The 24,689-nt window shown below is 37.3% G+C and overlaps 1 protein-coding gene and 1 pseudogene across 7 annotated transcripts in view; both read right to left on the bottom strand.

Annotated features, from left to right (window-relative positions):
• Cep128 (centrosomal protein 128) overlaps window positions 1–24,689 on the bottom strand; it is a 466,611-nt gene that overhangs the window by 305,602 nt on the left and 136,320 nt on the right. For all 7 annotated transcript variants that reach the window (XM_029562537.1, XM_029562536.1, XM_029562539.1 and 4 more), the window contains one exon: window positions 22,761–22,912. In XM_029562537.1, the coding sequence (XP_029418397.1) occupies window positions 22,761–22,912 (152 nt within the window). The remainder of the gene's footprint in view (window positions 1–22,760; window positions 22,913–24,689) is intronic.
• LOC115070037 lies at window positions 16,373–16,518 on the bottom strand (annotated as a pseudogene).

Below are 24,689 nucleotides of genomic sequence, written 5' to 3'. Positions count from 1 at the left end.
AAATGAACTTACCATATGATCTCATTATACTACACCTTGGCATATACCCAAAGGACTCATCCTACTGTAGAAGATACCTGTACATCCCTATTTGTTGTTGCTCTTTTCACAAGAAATGGAAACAACGTAAATGTTCTTCAACTGACAAATGGATAATGAAAATGTACATTTACACAATGGAGTTCTACTCAGCAGTAAAGAAAGACGAAATTATGAAGTCTGCAGGTAAATGGATGGAACTAGAAACTTATACTAAGTGAAATAACAGACTCGGAAAAGCAAGCAGTGTATTTTCTCCTTCATTCACAGAGCTTAGCACCAATCCCTTATATTTGATTGTATATATTCTGATGTAACACTAGGAGCCAGGAAAATGGAAAGGATACTGGAAGGTTAAAGAAAAGAAAGAGCCTGAGAGAGGAGGATAGTAGGAAACAAAAGTTACCAAGGGGGGAAACAGAGGTAAAGGGGGTATTGAACTGGGAATGGAGAAGGAAAAGGCATACAAAGAACCAATGGGGGTAAAGGGGAAGAAGGAACTCAAGAGAAGGGGGATAGCAAGAGACAAGTATTAACAAGAGGAAATGGGGATATTTAAACTAGAAAAGGAGGAGGGAGGTGAGAGAGAGAGAGAGAGGAGATAAGGCTTAGGTGGCATAAAAAGTCAGAGGGAGGAGCTGGAGAGATGGCTCAGCAGTTAAGAGCACTGACTGCTCTTACAGAGAACCTGGTTCAATTCCCAGCACTCACATGGTGGCTACGAACCATCCTTAACTCCAGTTCCAGGGGAATCCAACGCCCTCTTCGGACCTCCACAGCATTACACAACACGGGTGCACTCACATACATGCAGGCAAAACACTCATATACATAAAATAAAAATAATAAATAAAATATATTTTTTAAAAGTCAGAGGGAAATGTATTAACACAAAAACACCAAAAAAATACATATATAACATACATACACTATTTGAACATTAGCACATGTGTATACCCAGGGGGTGTATGGCAAGGAGCACAGTGCCAGACAGGAGAGACCTTCCTTTGAGTTGTTGGTCAGGGTAGTCCAAGAGACTATCAAAATAACACAAGCTATTGCCACGGCCTTTGATTACCTCCCAGAACTTGAAGGTAAGAACCTACTGTTGAAGTCAGGACATACTTTGGACACAGGACTTAGAGCAATGAAGCTGGAACTGACCTGGAAGCCTTCTGTCTCAATCTATGATCAGGGCTCAAAGTGAAGTATCATTTCCCCATGATTAAAGTCAGTTTGACATTGTGACAAATGTGTGGGGATTTTTTTAAATAATGATGCCTCTGAAACAAAGTTCATTTTTAAAGCAACAGGTTTGCATTGGAACAGTTAGCAAGGCATCCTGGAAGACATGAGTCACTCCCTTGTCCACACAAACAAAACAGTAAACTGAAAAACTCTGTACTTGTTTGTGTGGAAAATTCTACAATGAGATCAGGAAACCCTAGTGACTATGGTTTCCCTTTTGCCCTTTTTCTAAAAGCTTTATCGATGTTCTAGAAATCAGCCTTATTAATGAGCACGAGGCAAATAACGCACACAAAAAATGTAGAACTTTGTTGTTTTTTTCTTCTTGTCCATTTTTTCAGTAAATACTTAAAAGGTGAATGATTACACCTACTCTGTGTTAAACACCTGGTTAATAGAAAGATTAATTAGAGTGTAAATACCAAAAGACTTAACGGTCCTTGAGGAGGTATTCGTAGCAATGGCAAAATCACAGCCAACAGCATTAAGGCTAGTACATGATGCAGAGTTTCCCCAAACGGTCTAGATTCTACAATGTGACTGGAAAGCCTCTTGAAGGACAGGAACTAAACTGAGACCTCAGACATAAGGTGCTAGCAACAATAATCAACAACTACACTGCTACTAAAATTCACTGAGCTCTTGAATAGTGCCAGAGATTTGAGGGAACTACTTCCTTCAGACTAACCCCTACAGTTAAGGCCCTAATTCACCTTCATTTCAATGACAGGCAACAAAGACTTGTTGCACTTAGAACCTGCTCAAGACTTCCTGTTACTCAACAGATAAACGCATCTCTCAACTCTAACCAGAGAAGCTTCCTCATGCAGTAGATAGTGATTAACCCATTGACCAACAACTGGCCAGCGTGTAAAGAATTAAGAGTCTGCAGAGTGCTCAGGTCTGAATAGGACATCTATATCAAATCTCTGCCACCAAAGGTTCAGGAATTGTTGCAGAAGAAAAAGCAGAAAGATTGTAAGAGCTAGAGGAGGTGTACGACCATAAGGAAGCAGTTTTCCAGACAGCTGGGCAGTCATACAGATGAACTCACAGCAGTGGTGACAGCCTGCACAAGCCTCATGTAAGCTTAAACCAGAAAAAATTCCAGCACAGAAATGGGGAAGTGGGTAAGAAGCTCCAGCGCTAGGTGAGGAACTAACTACTGGTAATCAATAGTTTGCTGGGAGAGGGAGGGTCAGTTTTTTTTAAGGGTGTGACAGTGGATAGGTTAATCAGGCTCTATAGCATGGACCCACAACAAAGAACATTTAGGGACACAAATTTGATTTGATAGGCATTATTATATATAACAGAGTACTTGAATTCTGGCAGAGTATTAAGGGCAAGGTGCTTATATGGGAAGAGGTCTAAATATGACCAAAATATATTCTATGAAATTCTCAAAAATTCAATAAAAAATGAGAAACAAAAAAACACGCTCAAGATGACACATCCTGTAAGCAAGGGAGCAGTTGGACAAAGTCTGATCCCAGGACTCCAGTTTGTGATTTCCTAGACTATCTGATCCTTACAAGACCCTAAGTCCGATGCCTCTTTAGCTGCCAACTCCAGGGCTCTATCTTCATGTTTGGCAGAACGGTCACCTTTAAGGATGGCCCTCCTACCACTTGCACAGTCCCTTGTACACCTTACCAACCTCCCAGTTCTCTCACTTCCTGCTGCTGCACTGATCAAGGACAGCACCTCACCCTTAACAGCCTCTGTGCTAGCTTTCAAACCTGGCCTCCAACCTCCATATTCCTTCTGTTTGACCAATTTCTTGCTAACATGCTGACATCTTAAAATCTTTTTCAGAACTGGTCATCTGCTGAACTTTAACAACAAAACCACCAACTCTGAATGAACTAAACAGTTTCTTAATTCCTACCATATGCCATGAATCACTTAAGGAAAAGTCACACAAGCATATCAGTCACTTTGATCACACATTGAGAGCCAGCACTCAGCACCCACGATTTTTTCCACATGCCCCTATCCAAGTTACACTACAGCCAGTCCAAAATGTCTCATCTCATACTCTACAATCTTTCCCCAAACTTTTAGCATGCAATACACCTTCTTCTTTAGAAGAAAACATGAGTCATTTAAGACAGGACACCCCAAAAATGATCGATCTATACAGTTATGAATCTTTTTTCTTTTCTTATTTTTTGGAGACAGGGTCTCACTATGTAGCTCTGGTTGACCTAGAACTCCAAGCTGGTCTGTCACCACACCCTGACTCTATTCTGAACCATACTAAAGGCTAATTATCGTCTGTGACTTCTGAAGATTAGAACTCTCTCTTCCTTATATAAATAAACTTGTTACTGCTATTTCCTGAAGGCATCTTCTACCCTGAAAAACCCTGTATATTTAGAAGTTATAAAATTATCTCAGCCTCTACAGCAGAAAGAATAAGCAGTATATTACTTCATTATATCCATCAGCTATTTATTTCTCATTGTATAAACACTGTCAAAGGAAAACTCCAAAAAACATAGAAATGTCCATTTGACTAAGGCCTCCTTTCCACACATGACCAAAAGGCTTCAAGGGCTGCATCTAAATCTGAAACTCTATACAGCTCCACTCCATGTCTATTCTTTCTTCAAAAGGGGAGAAATGATGATGTGCAGGTATGTTAAAGGGCTTAGGTTTGGGATATGGAGGACTCAGCACATTATAGTCAGACTTAAAGTTCAGTAAAATGAAAAGATACTGGGCAAGACCAGCAAAGGAAAAAGGAAAACAGGCTGATGTTCATGGAAAACAGGAGCAAGCATCCAGTTCTCTCCCAATGGAGTTACACAGGACACGCACAATCCCTCCAGCATAGAATTTTAACAGGACATGTAAAATGTTATCAATTAGGGAAACTCATCAAAGGGTCAGTGCCCAACATTTAATCACAGGCTGTTCAAATAAGCACCATCTGCCTAACATGTATCAAAATTCAAAATCCAAGAGAAAAAGCAGGTATTCAACATAAATGGCATTATTTATGCAGTCTAAGCAAAGTAAACCATCCTTCTTATTAGAGAAAGTTCATTCATATCACTGCAGAGAAGTACCTGTCATTCAGATGCTGTCATTCAGTGTCATTCAGATGCTGGCAAAAGCCCACCTTTCTATGAATGGCTGTCACAGGCCTACCCATTAACTCTTTACTTTGTTAGTAAAGCAACTAAAGAATACACAGAAGGAGCTAGAAAACAATTAACAGTGATTAATATCTATAAACAACATCGATAGAACCCTCTCCCTTAAACTGATTTTTTTAAGATTATGTTTTTAAGATTGACTTTTTGGTATTTTTATTTATGTGTATGTGTTTGTATCTCTGTGAATGTATGCAGTGTATGTGTGGGTGGCAGATGAGGACCTCAGATCCCCTGAAGCTGAAGCTACATTGGTTGTGAGCCACCTAAAATGGGTGCTGGGAACCAAACCCTGATCCTCTGAAGAGCAGCAAGTCCTCTTAAATGCTAAGCTATCTCGCCAACCCCCTGCAACTGTAGCAAGCTAATTCTACAAAAGTTACATAGGTTCCTCATACAAATAAGGCATTAAGGGCTTGGTAGTTCATGTCTTTTATCCCAACACTCAGGAGGCAGAGGCAGGAGTATCTCTGCATTACAGGCCAGCCTGGTCTACAGCCAAGGCAACACAATAAGACTCTCTTCGGGAGGGAGGGAGGGAGGGAGGGAGGGAGAGAGGGAGGGAGAGAGGAAGGGAGGGAGGGGCTGTACAAGCCTGGACCCACAGTGAAGAGAGAACTGACTCCAGAAAGTTACCTCTGTGTATCAGTAACTTTTCTGTTGCTGTGATAGAAACACTGACCCAAGCAATTTATAGAAGGAAGAGTTTATTCGAGTTTATGGTTCCATGGGACTTATAATCCGTCACGGCAGGGAGGCATGGTGGCTGGAGGTGGCTGGAGCAGGAGCAGCAGAAGCTAAGTTGTCACATCATCATGCAGGCACAGGAAGCAAAACAGTAACGAGAGATCCAGCAAAGCTTAAGAACTCTCTAAGCCCACACACATGTCCTCCAGGACAGCCACATCTTCTAAAACCTCCCAAAACAGCGCCATCATCTGGGGACAAAATGTCCAAACCCTTGGAGCCTATGGGAGACATTTTCATTGAAACCACCACACTCTGACTTCCAGGCCAACCAGAACTACATAGTAAGACCCTTCTCAAAAAGAATCAATATATAAATTAACAAATTAATAAATGAATAAATGAATAAATACCAGGCATAAACCACATATTATCTGTAACATTCAAGACTGTACGCTAGGCTTCGGAGGAAAATACTGCATGGGAAACGCTGGCTGGGCAAATGGAACAGGCAGGCAGAGAAGACATTAGCTAATGGAAACAGGATCAAAGTCAGTAGATTCAACAAAAACTAATCTGTCCAGTAACACTTCAGAAAGAAGAAAGACAAAAGAAGGGAATCGCAGGCAAAGTAAAACATAAAGAGAAGATCTGGAACCAGTAGAAATGAGTCACCATGACCAAGAGAACACACCAGAGTCCCACAGAGAACCACTGGGGCTAGTGATGAAGAAGAATCAATCAAGAATGCTAAAGGAAGACTAGAACTAAGGTCAGAAACTGAGGTGGGAGAACATCAAAATCTACTTTGAGCTTTCAAACGTTTCCCAGCAAGGGATCAACATGATCAGATACGTAGCTGAGGATGATTCATCACCAAGGGAGTCTGCTAACTCTCAAGTATTAAAATATTATGGCAACATTAAAAATAGTTGAAGATTATCCTTTTTAAAGCAAGAATACTTTTATAACCAATTCTTTTTTCATCTGACTTCAATTACAGCAATCAAATTAAATAAAGCTGACTTCTTACCTAAGAACAAATGGTGGCATTTAAGAGACCTGAAAGAAAATATCACTTGTCTGTTTTTTTGAAGGAAACACCCTATATGCTTCTATTCAACACAGTAAGTATTTACTAGCTCCTATGCAAGCTGCTCAGAGACAAAACAAATATGATGACATGGCTCCATGTTCTGCTGCTCCAAGAAGCTACACAGTCTAGCAGGGAAGACAGATACCTAACACTAGTTATTTTTAATGAATGTGATACATTACAAACAATCCCTTCTTGTCTGTTTCAACTCTTATTTTTCTTCATAATTTAGGCTCCCTAGCACATACTGACATCCCATCCCTCAGTCTTTCACCTGAACCAGTTTCCTAACAATGATGCTTCCTTCAAAAGAAGATTCCTAAACTAACATTAGATATTAAATGAACAAAAGAAGATAAATTTCTGTTACTAATGAAAGCACTTAAGAGAAAGAGCAGTGGGGATGGGGAAAACGGGAACAGAAACACAAATGTGCAGACCAGCCAATCCCAGAATTCAATTCCCAACATCACTAAAGCAACAGTGGGCCCAATACTCCTGACCTGCTGTCCTTCAGGGGTTCTCATCATCAAAGGACCCCTAACCTTGACACTGGCCGAGGAAAGGGCTTGGGAACATAATAGGGACAGGAGTAAAGGTGAACTAGTGAATCTGATTATAAGGTAGGACTCCAAATAGTCACAAATAAAGGCTGTTTCAAGGACTCAAATAATGATTTCAAAATGTTTACAAAAATAACACCAAAATGATCTACAGTCAAATGAAAATACAATCATCTGTAAGTCTTCTGTTTCCTGTTGAAAACTGATGGGGAGAAAAGGCCACTTGTTAAATTTAACTTTTCTAGTTTTGAAACAGCTGAAAAAGTGTGGAGCAAAGCCCTTCTGAATTCTAGGGGGAGAATGGAACTATGAATTTGTAGTTTACTGTTATAATAGCTGGTCTATCAGTTACATGTATATCGATTATATAACTTTGGCTTTGTGTTTATACACATGCTGTTTAATGTACTAGAATAAAAAATGCATTCAATAAAATTATATAGATGTGGGGCTGGAGAGATGGTTCAGCAGGTAAGAGCACTGACTGATCTTGCAAAGGACCCGGGTTTGATTCTCAGAACGCACATGGCAACTATGAACCATCCTTAACCCCAGTTCCAGGGGAATCCGAAGCCCTCTTCTGACCTCTGCAGCATTGCATGACACAAGTGCACTCACATGCATGCAGGCAATAAACTTGTACACATAAAATAAAAATAAATAAAAATTTTAAAAATTATATAGATGTTTACATCATACTTATTCGATGGAACATATAATTTCTAAGTTTTAATTATTATAGATTAAAAGTTTTACTTTTTATTAAGTATAATTGTTTTGGTTAAAAATCTTTAGTGAGAACACAAATCTTACTGACAATATTTCTCATAAAAACTCAATCAAAAAAAAAGAATGACCAGTACCACGATACAACTTCTAGAAACCTAGTACAGTGAAAAATAGAATCTATCTGAATGTAAGAAAAATTCAGATTAACACAAAATGATGTCTCAAGCATAGGCATATAAAGCTCAGCTCTTCACCAGAGTGAACACAGTAACCCCTGCAGCACAATGGCACACGCCTTTAATCCCAACACCCAACATTCAGGACACACAGACAGGCATATTGCAAACAATGGTAGACAAGCCACTTGAAAATAAAATTCCATTCAATTCAAACTGCCATTTGAAATAGAGTTATCTCTAGTGCTGACCCTGTGAACAAAGAACACCCAAGCATTCTGCTGAGCTAGGTTTCAGGGTAGAAATTATACCCATAAGCAATGTGATATAGAGAGAGTCGGAAAGTGGAAGTAAACTCAGGGTCATATTCATTCTGTTTGGTCTTTTTACCACTGGTCACAAAGTCATAGAGACACCCTGTTGTTCTATGGGGAGTCTCCTACTCCTATTTCTGAGGCCAGCAGCTTCCCATGCTTCCTAGAAGCCTGGATGGAGTTTGGTCTGATAATTATATCATCAGCATCTGGGGTTGCATAAAATACCTAGAACAGTCCTTCCCACACAAAGCCCCAATTATAAAGTTTTGCCTTTAATGAATAAACAAAAGAACTAACAGACTTAACAAAGTTTCACCTGAAATTCCCACCTCTATGGGGAAATAAGTCTGACATATTCTTGCATATCTTGAAGAACTCATTCATTTCAGTGTAATTTAGGTGTTTTATGAACTAATACTGAAAGGACAACCAATCAATTTTCCACAGTAAGGAGAACTAAGACAAGTGTCTCTTGAATAAAGGAATTCAAATCAATCAAAGCAAGTCTGCAGCCCTAAAATATATCTACATGAAGCTAAATTAGGCCACCATTCACTTAGACCATAATACGTAAAGCTTTTATTTAAGTACAGAATGGTTTGAAGTAAAACATGCACTTGTGGTGGTTTGAATGAGAAATGTCCCCTAGGTTCAAGTATTTAAAACACTTGGTCCCCAGGTGGTAGTGCTTTGGGGGGAAGTTTAGGAGGTGCAGCCTTGCTAGGGGAAGTACATCACTGAGGGCGGACTTGGAGAGTTCACGGCTTCACCCAAATTCCAGTTAGCTCTCTGCTTTGTATCCGACATTGAAGATGCCAGCTCTGAGCTTTCAGCGCCCGATGCCTCCTGCCCGATGGACTCTTATCCTTCTGAAACTGCAAACCAAACTAAACTCTTCCTTCCATAAGTTGCCTTTGGTCATGGTACTGTATCACAGCAACAGAAAAGAAACTAATACAACACTTAAAATATGGAAGCAAATTCTTAAACTCAAGAAAAATACATATTAAATAATTTTTAAACTGATCCAGTTTTAATGAGTTACAGAGAAAATACAACATTAGGAGCTATTTTAGTGTCATGTCACAAATATTTTTTACATAACTTTCCATTCCATAATAAATTTAACCATATTACTGTTATCTTTTTCTTAATAATGAAGAGACACATACATGACATCAGTCCAATTAGGTCCCTCAAGTAATAGTGATTAAAAATAACTGTTTCTCCACAAATCCTATGAGAACGTATCCATTTCATATACTATTGTACTTTTTAATGAAACACGATACCAAGTTTAAGCAAAGTAAAAAAAATAATGTTCAATCAATTAAATACATTCATCTCTGTGAAGAACTGAAATATTAACTTCTGGTTTATTAGCTGTGGTATTCATTATACTTAAGATTTTTAAATATGTATTTCTTCAGAACATTTCAATTAAAACATAAGGGGGCATATAATTAACTTCTAGGTCCCAGCAGTACACAAGGGAAATCTGACCCAGCATATGGATCTGAAAATACATTTGTGTTTTCTTAATTTTTCTCATACTCCATTAGAGCAATAATTTTAACCCTGCAACTCTGATGTTTAACGAAAGTAGACACTTTGAGAAAAGAAAATTAGGATATATATTAGATAAAACTATTCCAGTTTAAGCAGATTGCTATTAAGGGTTGCTTTTGAATGAGGTAGAACAATCTTTTCTCACAATTCTGCTATGCAATATAAGAGGCCAATTCAGGTACCAATGAAAAGCACATTCCTACAACACCTTAGCAGCATCAATGCAGTAGCAGAAACGCATAGGAGAAACCACATAATCCAACTAAAAGACATTAATCCTAACTTCGTAACATACACGAACAATAAAAATCTCAATAAAGCTAACCTGTAGTATTATTGCAATACACCATTAAGAACATTATGGCTTACTTGAAAGAAATCTAACATGTTATTTATTATGTGTGATAGTATATGCTTAGATGAAAACAAGCTTCCTATTTTTCACACGAGGAAATCAAAGCTGGAGAGGTGGCTCAGCAGTTAAGAGCATGCACTGTTCTTTCAGAAGACCCGGGTTCGAATCTCAGTACCCATGTGGCAGCTAACAACCATCCATAACTCCAGTTCCAGGGGATCCAATGCCCTCTCTGTCCTCCACAGGCACTGCACAACACTGGTACACTCACACGAACATGCAGGCATAACACTCATACACATAAAACAGAAATAAATAAATACAATAAAAAATCCTTTTAAAAAAATTAGCAGGTTCTGTTTTAAGTCTAGTAGACTTAAAAAGGAATGGTATCTGAAAATGTTTCTTTGGACAGCATCTTAATAAACTCAATCAACACTGTACCCATAACAACCACCTAACAGTCAAAGAAAAAAGCTGTGTGCTATACAACGAAGAAGCCAAGGCATGAATCAAATCATTTTCACAAAACCCAATCATACTGCCACCTGACAGTTCTACCTACAGTTGAATTGATTAAAATCAAAAATTCAAAGAGACTTGAATGGGGACAGTTGGCCAAACTTCATTAAACAATACAGATTAAACTATTTCCATTGCTAAAAGTGTTAACAGACATCAGTAAACCAGAATTTGAAATCTACAGGGTTTATACCTGTGTACTTACAGGCTTGTTATTACTCTTCATAAGATTACTCTCCTCTGTAGCTACAGGTAGATCCCCTTTTTGTTCCTAATGTTGATCGTAAAAAAAAACTCTTTTATTTCTTTTATTAAAATTTTTTTAAAAAATAAAAATAAAATTTTAATTGGTTTTCATTGAATTTTTGTGCATTTCATAGAGAATATCTCAGTGAATCTCAATCATCTTTATACTCCGTCCCCACTGGCGCCCTCCCATTGCTCCGCCACTGGAATTGATACATTCTGTCATTTGTGTTAAGGCCTATTGCACCATTAGGGTTCCCAGACGTTCCTCTTAAAAAATATTTTTATTTATTTTTTGTTTAATTTTATATGTATGAGTGTATTGCCTGCACATATGTAGGTGCACTCAAGCCTACAGAGGGCAGACAAGGGTGTTGGATCCCCTGGAACTGGAGTTACAGATGACTGTTAACCACCATGTGGGTGCTGGGATTTGAACCCAGGTCCTCTGCAAGAGGAGACAGTGCTCTTAACCGCTGAGCCATCTCTCCAGTCCCCTCTTATTATCTCTTTAAACTTTTAAATATTTTACTTGAAAAGGACAGAAATTTTGCTTTCAATAAAAACAAAATGTGACAAAATGGTGAGTAATGACTAAACGTAAGTCATTACTTTTTTTCCAAATATCTAGTTTAAGGGTCATTTACAACCAAACTCTACTAGTAAACATGGTGTTGATAGAGGTTTTCAATAGATACTCTGGTACCAAGTTTCCTACTTGTCGCTTTTACTAAGAGTTTCCTTAAGTAAGAGATACTAAATTTTCATGTTATTTATCACCTCCTCTTCAGATAATGATGATTATGCTATAATACTGAGTAATTTATAAATATTAGGCCAGTAAAAACTTCTGAAATAATCCAAGCACAGATACATAAACATACTATCAATCCTTTAACAGATGTAGGTACTGTGAATATTTTCTCCTCCTGTGGCTTGTATTTATTTTTTCTTTTCTCTTGTTTTATCATTTTCCAAATGGTACCTAACATAGAACTAACATTTTCACCCCTATCAAAGTGTAATTTATAACTATTTCCACTAGGCATGAGGGTGTATCCCTGCACTCCCAACACCTGAGAGGTGGAGACAGGAAGATCAGGAGTTCAAGGCCAGTCTCTGCTACATAGCAAGTTCCAGGCTACTCTAGGTTACACAAGACCTTGTATCAAAACAAAAACATATTTTCATTTATGATGCATGCTTTTGATGTCCTAGCTAGGAAAACTTGCTTAAGGTAATATTGTAAAGCTATTCTCTTTTCTTTTAGAAATAATTAAGGTATATTTACTTTTTTTCCTGTACAAACTAGACAGCTGCATATTCATTAGTGCTCTTTTAGTGGTACCCGAAAGATAACTATATCCATCCTTGACTTACTAATAAGTTGCAAATCTCTTCAACTTAAAGAAATCTAAAACACTAATTCAATATACAGCTCAAATTAAGCAGTACGACCAATCTAATTTTAGTTCTGTGAGTAGTTTAAATATAGCAAGACATTATCATTGTTTTAAGTCAATATTAACTTCTTCCACAATTTTACCCCCATGCTTCTTGCTCCCTCTTACACTTTTTTTCTTTCTCCTTGATAAAAACCACTTTAATAACCCATATGAGGCAGCACACCCCTCTAATCCCAGCACTCAAGATGCAGAAGTAGGTAGATCTCTGTGAAATCAAGTCCAGCCTATTCTACACAGGGAGTTCCAGGCCAGCTGGGGCTACAGGAAGGCCTTGTCTCAAGAAAAAAAAATTATTTAATATTTCCCTTAGTGCCTTTCTGGTCAAAATGAATTCATCACTTTTTGCTCTCCAGAAATATCTTTACTTCACCTTCTCTATACAAAATATATTCTATAAGTTTAGATCCATGTTGGCAAAATTTTTTTAGCAATTTGAAGATCTGATTACTCTGGCTTACATTTTAACCTATCAACATTCCTTTTTCTGCCCCTAATTTGAAATTGTTCGCTTTTTCCTTTATCAACTTTATGATGAGATTCACTATGAATCCTACAATGCCATAATAGCTTTGATTTTCACTGATTTGTCTGGCTTCACAAAATCTAAAAGTATGGATTGGTGTGTTTTTTCTTCAAATATTGTTTGCCCCATTCTCCTGGTCTCTTACAATTGCATTTGAATTGGAAACTTAGAATTGCTCAGGATGCTTCAAATGTCTCTTAGGAATTTTTCTGTGTTCTATAATTTTTGTTTATTTATCATTTGTTTATGTGTCTTTCTGCAATTAGGAATCCACATTTTTTCCAACCGGCACACTAGCTTGCTCAGGAGGTAGGACTTCGAGAATGGCAGTTTAAGTAGTTCAGAAAACTACTTTCCTAGCAAAACATCCATTTAACTAGCAAAATAATAATAATAATAATAATAAGTTAAAAGAACATTTAACATGTCTGGAAATTATCTTAAAGTCACATAACAAAGAGAGAAAAATTTATTAAAGGAACCTGCTAAAGCTCAGTGATAACAATAATCAGTGGCGAGCAGCATGTGAGCACCAACCTCCTCCCAATCTGAGAATTTCCCTCCAAATGCTTCCAAAAGCCTGCCCTGAAAATAGGCACGGGTCTAAGTCAGACAGTACATTGTCATGAAAGAGCAATCAGATTAAATTTAGTGAAGGCGAGAAATGGTGGGCGAGATAGCCTCAGTGAGAAAGCCAGATGCTTAATGGGGAGATCAGGGAACCAGAGTGTCAGAGAGATCCCAGCTAAGAAACTACAAACACGATGGAGAAGTGACATCAAAGACTGCACATTACACAGAAAAATGGGCTTAAATGAAGTGCTCTATCCAATTCACTAATTTTTTTAAAAAATGGATGGGGAATTAATCACTGCAAAGTAAATAATATATTACCTAAAAATAGCTAGGCTCAACAAAAATTATGACATTCAGTAAAACATAAATGTGGCATAGAAAAGAAAAAGAGCAAATACAGAAACAGCCTTTGAACCGGCCCAGACCTTATCAGACAAAGACCTCAAATCAACTATAGTCAAAGTACTCAAAGAGCTAAATAAAGGAAGCCACTTTTAAAATGAAAGTATGATAGCAGTGTCCCATCAAATACAGCAGGAAAGACAAGGCTACTTGCCTTGTCTGTGGGAAGGATTTTAATGTGAAAGACTCTCTGTAACAAACCTCCTCAAACTGAAATTCTATATAACCTTGCAAACCAAGTTAATCATATGGTTTGAGAACATTCAGAACTACGTACTCCTTCTAAGAAATAGTGTAACCTGCCCTACAATAATTTGAATCCTAATGTAATTAATTCTTACAAGCTCAGCTAAAAGCATAGCTTTAATCCTATACCATGTTTGAGGCTACATAAGACCCTGTCTCAAAAAAATAAAATAAAAGAATAATCACAGAAATCTGAAGACACTGATGTGACATATTCTAATGGTTTAAAGAAAGGCAACTGAAGTCTTATACCCAGCAAAGCTGTCCTTTAAAATGAAAACACAGACATTCCAAGGTAAACAGAAACTCCAAGAAGGTATTGCTAGCAGATGGGTCTTATCCAAAACACTCAAAGGGGTTTTTAGAATAAAAGCAATGGATATCTAGTACTCATTTGCATCTACATGATAAAACAATGTAAATAGAACCCTGTGACTCCACCCTGATGTAGCTTTCTTTTCTCTGGCTATGACAAAACACTCTATCTAAAAGAAACCCGGTGAGGAAAGGGTTTATTTGGCTTATACTTCCAGGTCACAATCCATCACTGAATGGAGTCAAGGCAAGAACTCACACAGAAGCTCAAGCTGACACCATACAGGAAGGCTGCTTTCTGGCTCATCCTCTGGCTCACTCAGCTAGCTTTCTTATACAGCCCAGGACCACCTGCCTAGGGATGATGCTTCCCACAGTGTTCTGGGCCCTACTATGTCAATTAGCAATCAAGACAATGCCCACATTCGTGGCCACAAACCAATTTGATGGAGGCGATTCTTCAGCTGAGGTTCAGTTAGCCCAGTGACTCCAGGTTGTATCAAGTTGACAAAAAAAAAACACACAAGCAAACAAACAAAACAACAACAACAAAAAAAACTAACTGCAACAACAATAAATAAATAACTAGATGAATGGATTAAGGGCTGAACCCAAGCCAGCCATCTAGAGGTGGCTCAAGCTTTCAGTGTTCACAATAAATGAGTCTCTATGATTATTCAGAGTCAGTATGGTAACATGCATGACATTTGTTTTCTCCATGAAGCCATAAACCCTACCTACCATTTCAGCTATTAATCTTTGATTGAATTTCTTGCTGATTCTTTTTAGAACTTCATATTCTTCACTAGAATGATTAATTTCATTAACATATTAGTGACTTTAAAATTGATTTCTGATAATTCAAATTCTAAAGCATATATATGCCTATTTCTGTTTCCTGGTCTGGTTTTTTTATCTTGTATTTTTTGATAGTGTAGATTTGTTCCTGCTATGCCTGGTAAATTATAAATAAATGCCAGGCACTGTATGACAAATTATAGAACTAATACAAGGTTTGAGGTGATGGTATCTCTCCAACAGATTTTGTTTGGAAGAGACCATTGGAAAAGGGTCAGATAACATCAAAGCAGATTTTAAGCTATGCTACAATATGACAGTCTTTGTGAGTCTTAAGTATATTTTCAGGTCACCAAGACTCTTAGGGTTTAACCCTTAGGGTAACCCAACTTAAAAATCTGATATATTTTCCAGGATTCTTCCTCTTCAATGAAACCAAAAGACTATCCTAAGTTCTTCAGTTTGTGAATCACAATTACAGGGAGAAAAGTACTGCAAAATGTCAAACCACCACTCTGTACTTGGAACCGCAACAACATACTTGAAGTCTCCTGCCATTTCTGCTTGAGCATCTCTCATGCCTTCTTTTCTTTTTTTAACATATATCTGTGATAGTTAATGTTCACTGTCAGCTTAACTGGATTTAGAATCACAATGAAAAGCATACTTTGGGGTGTATCTATGAGGATGTGTTCAAAAGCATTTAATTTAGGAGGCAAGACACATTCAGAATATGGGTGGAATCATCCCATGCACTAAGGTTCCAAAGTAAGTAAAAAAGGAGAGTGAGCGGAGCACCAGCATTCAGCCCTCTCCCCTTCCTGAGGACTCAGTGTGAACAGCTGCCTCATGTAGCTACTTTCATGCCTTCTCTGTCAAAACACAATGAACCCCTTGAACTGTAAGCTAAATGAGCCATTCCTCCCTTAAGATGCTTTTAGTCAGGCATTTTGTAACAGTAACTAGAAAAGTGAACAATACCACGTTTCAGCCAGCTGTTCTGCATAAAGGTAATCCACCGTCAAAGGCAAAAACTATCCTGTTAAGACAGAACTGACAAAAGTTTGCCTAATTCTAATCCCGTATGATCATAAGTCTCCTCAAAAAAGAAATTGTACCTGTGATACAGATCTATTCTTTACATGAAAAACAGCAAATTTAATGTAGTCAATGAATCTGAGGGCAAAAAACTTGCTGACTTTTGTTTAATTACTGATGTTACTTATTAATATCTAAAGCAATGTTTTTCCTTTTTAATATTTTTCACATACTGTTTTTACTTGTATGAGTGTATTGCCTGCATGTATATAAGTGTACCCATGTTGTGCAATCCCTGGGGAGGTCAGAAGAAGGCATCAGATTCCCCTGGAACTAGAGTTTTGAACAGTTGTTAGCAGCCACACTCCTGGAGTGCAATGGATGAGCTTTACCCTGGGAAAACCACCTTTATGATCATGATATCTCCCCTGCCAGGTAAGTGTTATTATTTATTTTTATTATGTGTATGAGAGTTATGCCTGCATATATGTAAGTGCACCTGTGTCGTGCAATGCTCAAGGAAGACAGAGGGGGAGTTGGATCCCCTGGAACTAGAGTTGCAGACAGTTATCATCTGCCATGTGGGTGCTGAGAATCAAACCTGGGTCTTCTGTAAGAGCAGCCAGTGCTCTTAACTATTGAGCCATCTCACCAGTCCCTAAAACAATGTTTTCTTAATGTATATGAATAATTCAGCTTTATTTTTTTACAGGGGTGGTTTGTACTATTTGAAAACTTTAAAGACTGTAACAGGCCTACTAACTTTTGTTCTTTAAAGCTCAGTACAATTGTATGTCTTTTTATGCCCTTGTAGAAAGCTGCCTGAAACAAACATAAAAAACAATTTAATTTGCTACTTAAAATGATATGCTATGAAATTAAAATTACTCTAAAGATAAGGTAACTATAAAGACTACAGGAATAATGTATGAGCAGTCAAAATCTGCATGCTACAAAACCTCCTAACCCCCTTTTAACAGCACCTGTGCTAGTCAAGTACTTCTATGCTGCTACAACCACGCCTCATTTGTCTCAGAGCACCCATCCTTCCATGGCAAGTTGTGGTTTTAAAGCTGTATTTCATGTTTGTAACTGCTTTAGACATTAAATCAAACTAATAAAGTTATCAACACTTCATATCTTGTGAAAGTGATATACCACACTATCCTCTCTCTCCCCCTTCTTGTGTGTGTGTGTGTGTGTGTGTGTGATGCACAACAAACACAACAGATATAATTCTTATCTTTATATGTGTGTGTAAATTTTGTTTCAAAACTGAGGATATGCCACACTTGAATATACTCTTATTTCTGAATTATTTATTTGATAATCTCATTCAAATGATAAACTTCCAAAATATTAATGATACATGAAAGAAAAAAAAATTAAGACATTCAACCCACTTGTACTTTCCAGCCTTACAGAATTCATTATGCCACTGAGAAAGCTAAGGAAATGAATGTCTACTCATATTTCCCAAACTTCTAAAACTCTTATTTTTTCATATTAGAGGAAGGATGTGAGAATTAAACTAAACCCACCAGAAAATGTAAGGTTCAATTTTGCTTTAGTGTCTCTCTGCCACATCACCTTTTCTAAAACCCTGAGCATAGAGACCATTTACAGACTTAACAATTTGTCCCAATGTCAGAAGCAGATCTCATTTCCACTAAGTTCAATAAATTTTGCCTCTATGTTTTCATACTAATCTATCTTGGATACTAAAAGGTATTTAATACTTGAGTAGTGCCTTATTTTACAACATATACTTGGGATAGGAAAAAAAATCATTAAGATCTTAAAGAGGGAATTAATGGCAGGCAGACCAAGTTCCTTAGGGCTGTACCTCCAAGAACCTTACTATTAAGGGTAGTATTGAAGGAGGTGTTACTGTACAACTACCAGGGCAGGTTTGCAGAGGAAACGTAAGAACCAAAAGAACTGTCCAGGTGTGTTGTCCCACACCTTTAATCCCAGCACTTGGGAAGCAGAGGCAGGAACTCCATGAGTTCAAGGTCAGCCTAGTCTACATAGTAAGTTCCAGACCAACCAGGGCAACATAGTGATAATAGTGAGACATTTTCTCAGAAAGAATAAAAAGAACTCGTGTTTAAAGTAGAGCAAAGAACCAACCTTCCCTGTTTCTAGTGTACTAAAACTTTTGTTTGTTTGTTTCCCACTATCTTCTCTCTCTTTAAAAACACCTCCTGACACTACAGTCCTAACTTTTTCCTTATGAATAATCATGTCAGTTGTCACTCAATTACTACTTTCAACATTTAATCTAAGTTATGTTCAGCATCTTGATAGTTTTTCTCTTTCTTTTTCTTTCTTTCCTTGAAGTTCTTAGTTGAATTTAAAAGTCAAATTTTTTCAAGAAGAGTTAAGTTGATGGAAGATGGAGGCAGAGATTAAACCAGAGGGAATCACTTATCAAGGATGTTTGGAATTCTTATGAATACAAATAGCCCATCAAGGTTAATGAGGTTCAACTTGAGTTTAGAAGGAGAAAATGCTTCGTATTTTCTATGCATTTACCATTATAAAATCCTACATTTTGAAACATAAATTATGCAAACCCAAATGTAGTTTCCTTTCATTTGAGTTTTCTAAGAACTACTTTCACTGTTTTGAACCAGCAGAAAGGACTACTGCTTACAATATAAATTCTGGATCAACAAAATCTAATCCAATTAGTGAGACCAAACAAACATCCCCCTAAAGATTGACAGCTTTTCCAAAAACCAGAGTGCTTTTAAAAATGACTGAAGAAGTGGGTAAGAGCACCTGGTATATAACTACAAGGACCTGGGTTCAGATTCCCAGCACCCATGTAAACGCCAGAAACAAGAGAATCACTGGGGCTTTCAATGGAGTTCCAGGTTCAGAGAGAAGACCTTGTCTCAAGGAATAAGGTAGAGAGGTATAGAGTAGGACATCTGATGTTTTCCTCTAGCCTGGGTGTGCATGCATGGACACACTCACACACACACCTACCATGTACACAAGCACATACACAACACACACTGAAAAAAAAGACTAAACAACAAATGTTAGCTTGTAAAATACCTATAGTTTTTTTTCCTTTAATCATAGTAGCCAAGAAATTCTAACTGAGCACATAGTATAGGTTAGAACATTGTGTTGGTAGCACAGTGAGACAGACAGTAAATCCGATTTTAACCCACAACCACTTAGGAGCAGAAAAAGATACAACCCTTTCATTCATAAGAGGCTCCCAGAAATGCCACAAGTGTGCATTATAACATCAACGCACACTGGTAAATATCCCACAGCAAAATCTATGCATAGCAACATATCAAAGCAAAAAGAAATGAAAGATTGAAAAACAGAGTGGAAACACAGGAAAAGATTCTTAGAAAGATGAACAATGCCAGTAAAACTCTCTCCAGGAGTAAGGACAGAAGAGTAGCTGAGATAAACAGGGCCTCTGGTTACAAGGACTGCAAAGGGAGGTGGGACTGCGAGCCTCAGTGCAGCTGAGAGCAAGCAGCCCTTCAGATGTCACTGTCCTGTCACTCTGTGTCTTTCAGAGGCATGGTTTTTTACTTCAAATTCCAAAACCTAGATACAGAAAACTGGAGGCTGGTACCCCATACAAGAGAAGTTTCTTAAAACTTACACAGGTTCCCACAGCATAAATGGATGAAGTAACACTCTTGCACCTTGCTCTCCTCCACGTTGAACTGTCTACGTGAGCCAGGATATAGAATTCAAGTTTCCAAATATGAAATGATGTCTTCACCAAGATAAAAACATCAAAGTCACCTGACTTGGTGACAGGGCCTCTGGTTTTAATCCTAGCTCCTCTTCTACCTTATTTTGACCTACTTGAAATTGTAAAGGAATATACAGATCACTTCAAGACAATGCAAAGATGGTACCAAAAGAATATTAGTGATGTGGACAAAAGACTTACGAGGCAAGAGAGATGATCACTAACCCTGATACAACCAAGAAGGCTTCCGGGAGGAAATCTGTTGTGATTTCCACAAAAAAATATGACATTACAAAAGGAGTAAATAATTGAAACAAAGGCAAAATAAAGGATGAAAATTTAGGAAATTTAAGAAAAAAATGTTACTTGGCAAGAATATATGTAAGGTTGTATAGGAGAACTGTAAGAAGTGATACATTGGAAGCTCTAGCACTGGGGGTTGAGGGCGTGGAGACAGGTGGATCCCTGAAGATCATTGGCCAGCCAACCCAGCTGAATCAGTGAGCTCCAAGTTCAGTGAGAGGACCTATCTCCAAAAATAAGGTGAAAGGTCAGCAAGGTGGCTCAGTACATCAAGCCTGACCTGAGTTCATCGCTGAAATCCACATGCTGCAAAGAGAAAACTGACTTCAGCAACTAACTCTGACCTCCACATACTCACTGTGGCATCTGTGCACACGGACACACACAATAAATACATACATACATGCATGTATACATACATACATAAATACATACATACATACATAAATGTTCTTTTAAAGGTATAAAAGTAAGGTGGAGAAGACATTGAGAAGAATACCCATGGTTAACCTCTGGCATAAACACACACACATGCAGGCACACAGGTACATACGCATGCACTCACATCCATCAGGAAGTATATATTCACACACATATGAACAAGTACATACACCACACACACACACACAGGCAACTAAAGGAGATTAATTTCTATTTGGCTATGGAGAACATAAGGCACCAATAGGCCAAAACGCCCCAATTACTTAATATTTTATAAAAATGAAGCGGAAACCAAATGACATTCAATTGCATTTCGAGACAGCCTCAACTGTTAGAGGTTATAATTTAGTCACCCATAACCTTTGTATCTATTGAAGCCTACACCAGACACTGCTTTGAGAATAGCTTGGGAATAAAAGATCTTCAAAGGGTCCTTATAAGATATGAAAAATAAACGGCATAGTTGAATGTCATTGTTAAAGCTAAAACAATTAATATTTAATTATTTTTATTGTTAAAAACAAAATTTTATCATCATAGCAACTTGGAGGGCTAAGGCAGGAGTTTCAGACCAACCTGGACTACGAAGTTAGTGCAAGTCTGGCCTGAGCTACAAATGGAGACTCTCTCTCAAAAGAAAAAAAAAAAAAGGAGAGGGGGAGACCTGCAGGGAAAGGGAAGGAAGAGGAGAGGTCCCTGAAAAAACGAAACATAATTTTTCTCAGGGATGAACACTACCTCTTTGCAGTATAGTTTTCAATGACAGTTGGGAAAAAAGCAAATCCTTCAACAGTGGCATGTAACAGATTATAAATAGTACTGGATATGTAAGATAAACTCTCTCCCCAGTGGCTTTGCAAACTAAATCCTATGCAACCATTCTCACCTGTATGAAAACCACCACCATGGGTTATTAACTTAGAAGAGAGGGAAGTCAGGTTCCCTGAGTGAGAGCATTACTAAACTACTATAAGCAACTGTTCAATGCTCATGTATTTGGGGGCCTTTTTGTTCAATTTATATCCTAAGAAGTAAATGAAAAGAAACCACAGGAGAGGAAAAAAAGAAGAACCAAGAGAAGGAAGATCCGTACGCAGCTAAGAACAGCTAACAGCGGGAGTTTTTACCTTGGTTATTTGTTTTTTTAAATACCTATTTAACTTCTGCTAAATAACCATATCGTAACACCTTCATCAGCACGATCAAGGGCTAACCTAATACCCATAGAGCAAACTTTACAAGCCATATAATTGCTTTGAGATGATTTCTGATAAGTATCAAACATCTAGAAGGCTTTGTAAAGAATATGAGAATATTTCTTATCTTTACAATCTAAATCTTGAACTGAATCTAAGACATTTTAATGACATGCTGACAAAATGAAAGAGAAACTCAGACTGGTGAAACATTAAATGTTTCCTCTGGGTTATATAAAGTCGGTTGTTTTCAGCATCAATTCTCTACCTATCATTATAATTATGAAAACTCTTCAACTGCAGCAACTCAGTACAATTAAAACACAACTGCACTAATAAACAGATACAGGGGAGAACTGATACATATCTATTTCCAAATGTGTCATCTATGTTTGATCTACTTTGCATAATTATAATTAGAATTATTTCCTTTCTTGGGATCCTTTTCTTTGATTTTTAATATATTCTGATAATTACCTCATCTATGCAGATAAAAGCAAGCAGGCAGTGGCAGCTGCCTGGTTACGCTTCATCATGGTTACCACATATTCATGAACACCACACAACTCTACCTCCTGGAGGCATCAAAACTCTACCTCCTGAAGAACAGCCACAGACTTGAAAATCTTCACAGTCCCAAAGGCAGATCAGTAGGTTCTTTTCACTATGCCATCTGCCAATTTCAACCCCGAAACTATTGTTCCTCAAAGAAAAGTCCCTTCTCTATGTAAAAAAAGGCTTAATTGCTACTACAACAAAAATAATTTCAAATTTAAGAATAGAAGAAGCTTTCACTATGAAATGAAGGAAACCAATATAAAACTTAGCTTCAGAGTCTCCAAGGAAACCGAATCTGTGAGTGCTATGCAGATGTGAACTCGGCTTTTGCGTTATCCATATCCAAGCTAACACTCTCAAAATACAACATTCTGTTAAAATTTCTTTAAGCAATTCTACTAAATAAAATTTAAATCGTTTAAATGCAGATTAAGAATAGCAAAGTCACCTCTATCTGTGCTACCAAACCCGCCTTCTCTTTGTCTTTCCGCTCCATGCACCACTTCACTTCCTGGAGCTCAGATGCCAGGGTGTTGAAGTTGAGCTGCACTCTCAGATCTGACATCTGCTTCTCCAGATCCTGTTTTTCCAGCTCTACCCCTTAAGAGAAATGTAAAGTCCAGTGGTTAGCCTTCACTCTTAGGAGGACATACTCTTAATGCTACATCTTAATATTCTAGCTAACAAAATCCACTCATTCAACAGATCTATCATTTCAAGTCCCATAGAGAATTGCTTCTCAGCCTTTCGAACAAGATCAAATGTAGTATCAAGGCTCAGGTAGTTTTCAAAAATTCCAATATTACTAATAATATTTTAAATGTTATCTGATTTCTAATATAATTATTTCTAATAAAGGAAAATCCTGTATCTTTTGTTCATTAAATTTCTCACATTCCTAGATTACTTTCAAACTTTTAAAAAATATATACTTAATTCAACTACGCTACTATAGCTAAATAGTTATTGAAACTTACACAATGAAAATGTTTTTCTTATGACATAGACAACAAATGATACTCCTAAATCTCTGAGTAAAATTTACTGCTAGCTCATTAATTCTCCCTATTCTATAAACTATTACCTAAAATTATAACCCTGGACAATATAAACTAATTTATTACTTAATTCAACATGAAATGTTTGATCAATGATACTTAGAATATTGAATAATGTTCTTCAAATAAGAAGATAGATAAGATTTCTTAAAAAATCCATTCTCAATGAGCTTGCAGTACAAGAACAGAAAAAAACATACAAAAATTTAGTTTACTCTAAAATATTACCAAATACAATATATATTAACAACTCAAAACTACTGTTTTTTCTACTTATTTTCTTTCTAGAAAAGAAATGAATTAAACACTATCAAATCAAATTTATACATAATTTTCAAAATATATCCCAATTTCAGAATATTAAAGTGCTCAAAATTGCACACAGTGAAAGGAAGACAGGCTCTTCAACAGTTAAGAACAGCCGTGAGGGAGGGCAACAAAAAGAAGCCTGAGAAGCAGGACGTAAGAAAGGGGAGCTAAGCTCTAATTATACAATACGAATTTCATTAAACAAAAAAAGATGGAGTTGAGGTGTCATTCTGGATAAAAGAGAGCAGAAAGCATAGCAAAACAGAACTGGATTTGCTATCTGGGTAGCTCCATGCACAATAAGTATGAGGGCAGGAAAAGACAGAATCAGCACAGAGCTCACACATCGCCAAGGATCTTAGAATTTATCCCATAGACCAAAGGACAGCAAGGTTTTCTCTTACAAGTCAGATAACAAGCATTTTAGCCAGCCAGATGTGGCAGCAAACACCAGCAATTGCAGCTGGAAAGAGGCTGAAGCAAGAGAATCACAGTGAAAGACCAGCCTGGCCAACATAGAGAAGCCTATCTCAAAAACACAAGAACTAAAAAAAAAAGGTATTTCACCATACAATCCATGTCATGACTACTCAGCTCTGCCACTGTCCTGTGAAAGTATGAAGGGTCCTGGACAATGTGCAAATGAATGGGAATAGCTGGGTTCCAGTAAGGCTAGCTATAAAAGCAGGTATGTCTGACCACAGGCACTTCTCTCCTCAAAGTCTCCAATCTGAGCATGGATTCATTTTCTGTCATATAAATACAGGCTTTCATTTCATTAATGTATGTACTCACAAATTTCATAAATATATTTTTATAAATATATGCAGATTGCTACATGTATATATAAAAAGTCCCAATACTATGATTATATAATACATTTACCATGAGAAATAGAACACTGATATGGGTATCTCCTAGTCACAACATATAGTAGTATAAAATCTACAGTTAGAAATGTGGACACATATATATACTTACATATGTACATATTGTAAAATATGTATATG

This window comes from Nannospalax galili, unplaced genomic scaffold (genome assembly GCF_000622305.1).
Source record: "Nannospalax galili isolate Female #2095 unplaced genomic scaffold, S.galili_v1.0 scaffold795, whole genome shotgun sequence".
Lineage (NCBI taxonomy): Eukaryota > Metazoa > Chordata > Mammalia > Rodentia > Spalacidae > Nannospalax > Nannospalax galili.
This window is presented reverse-complemented; position numbering and strand designations above follow the sequence as displayed.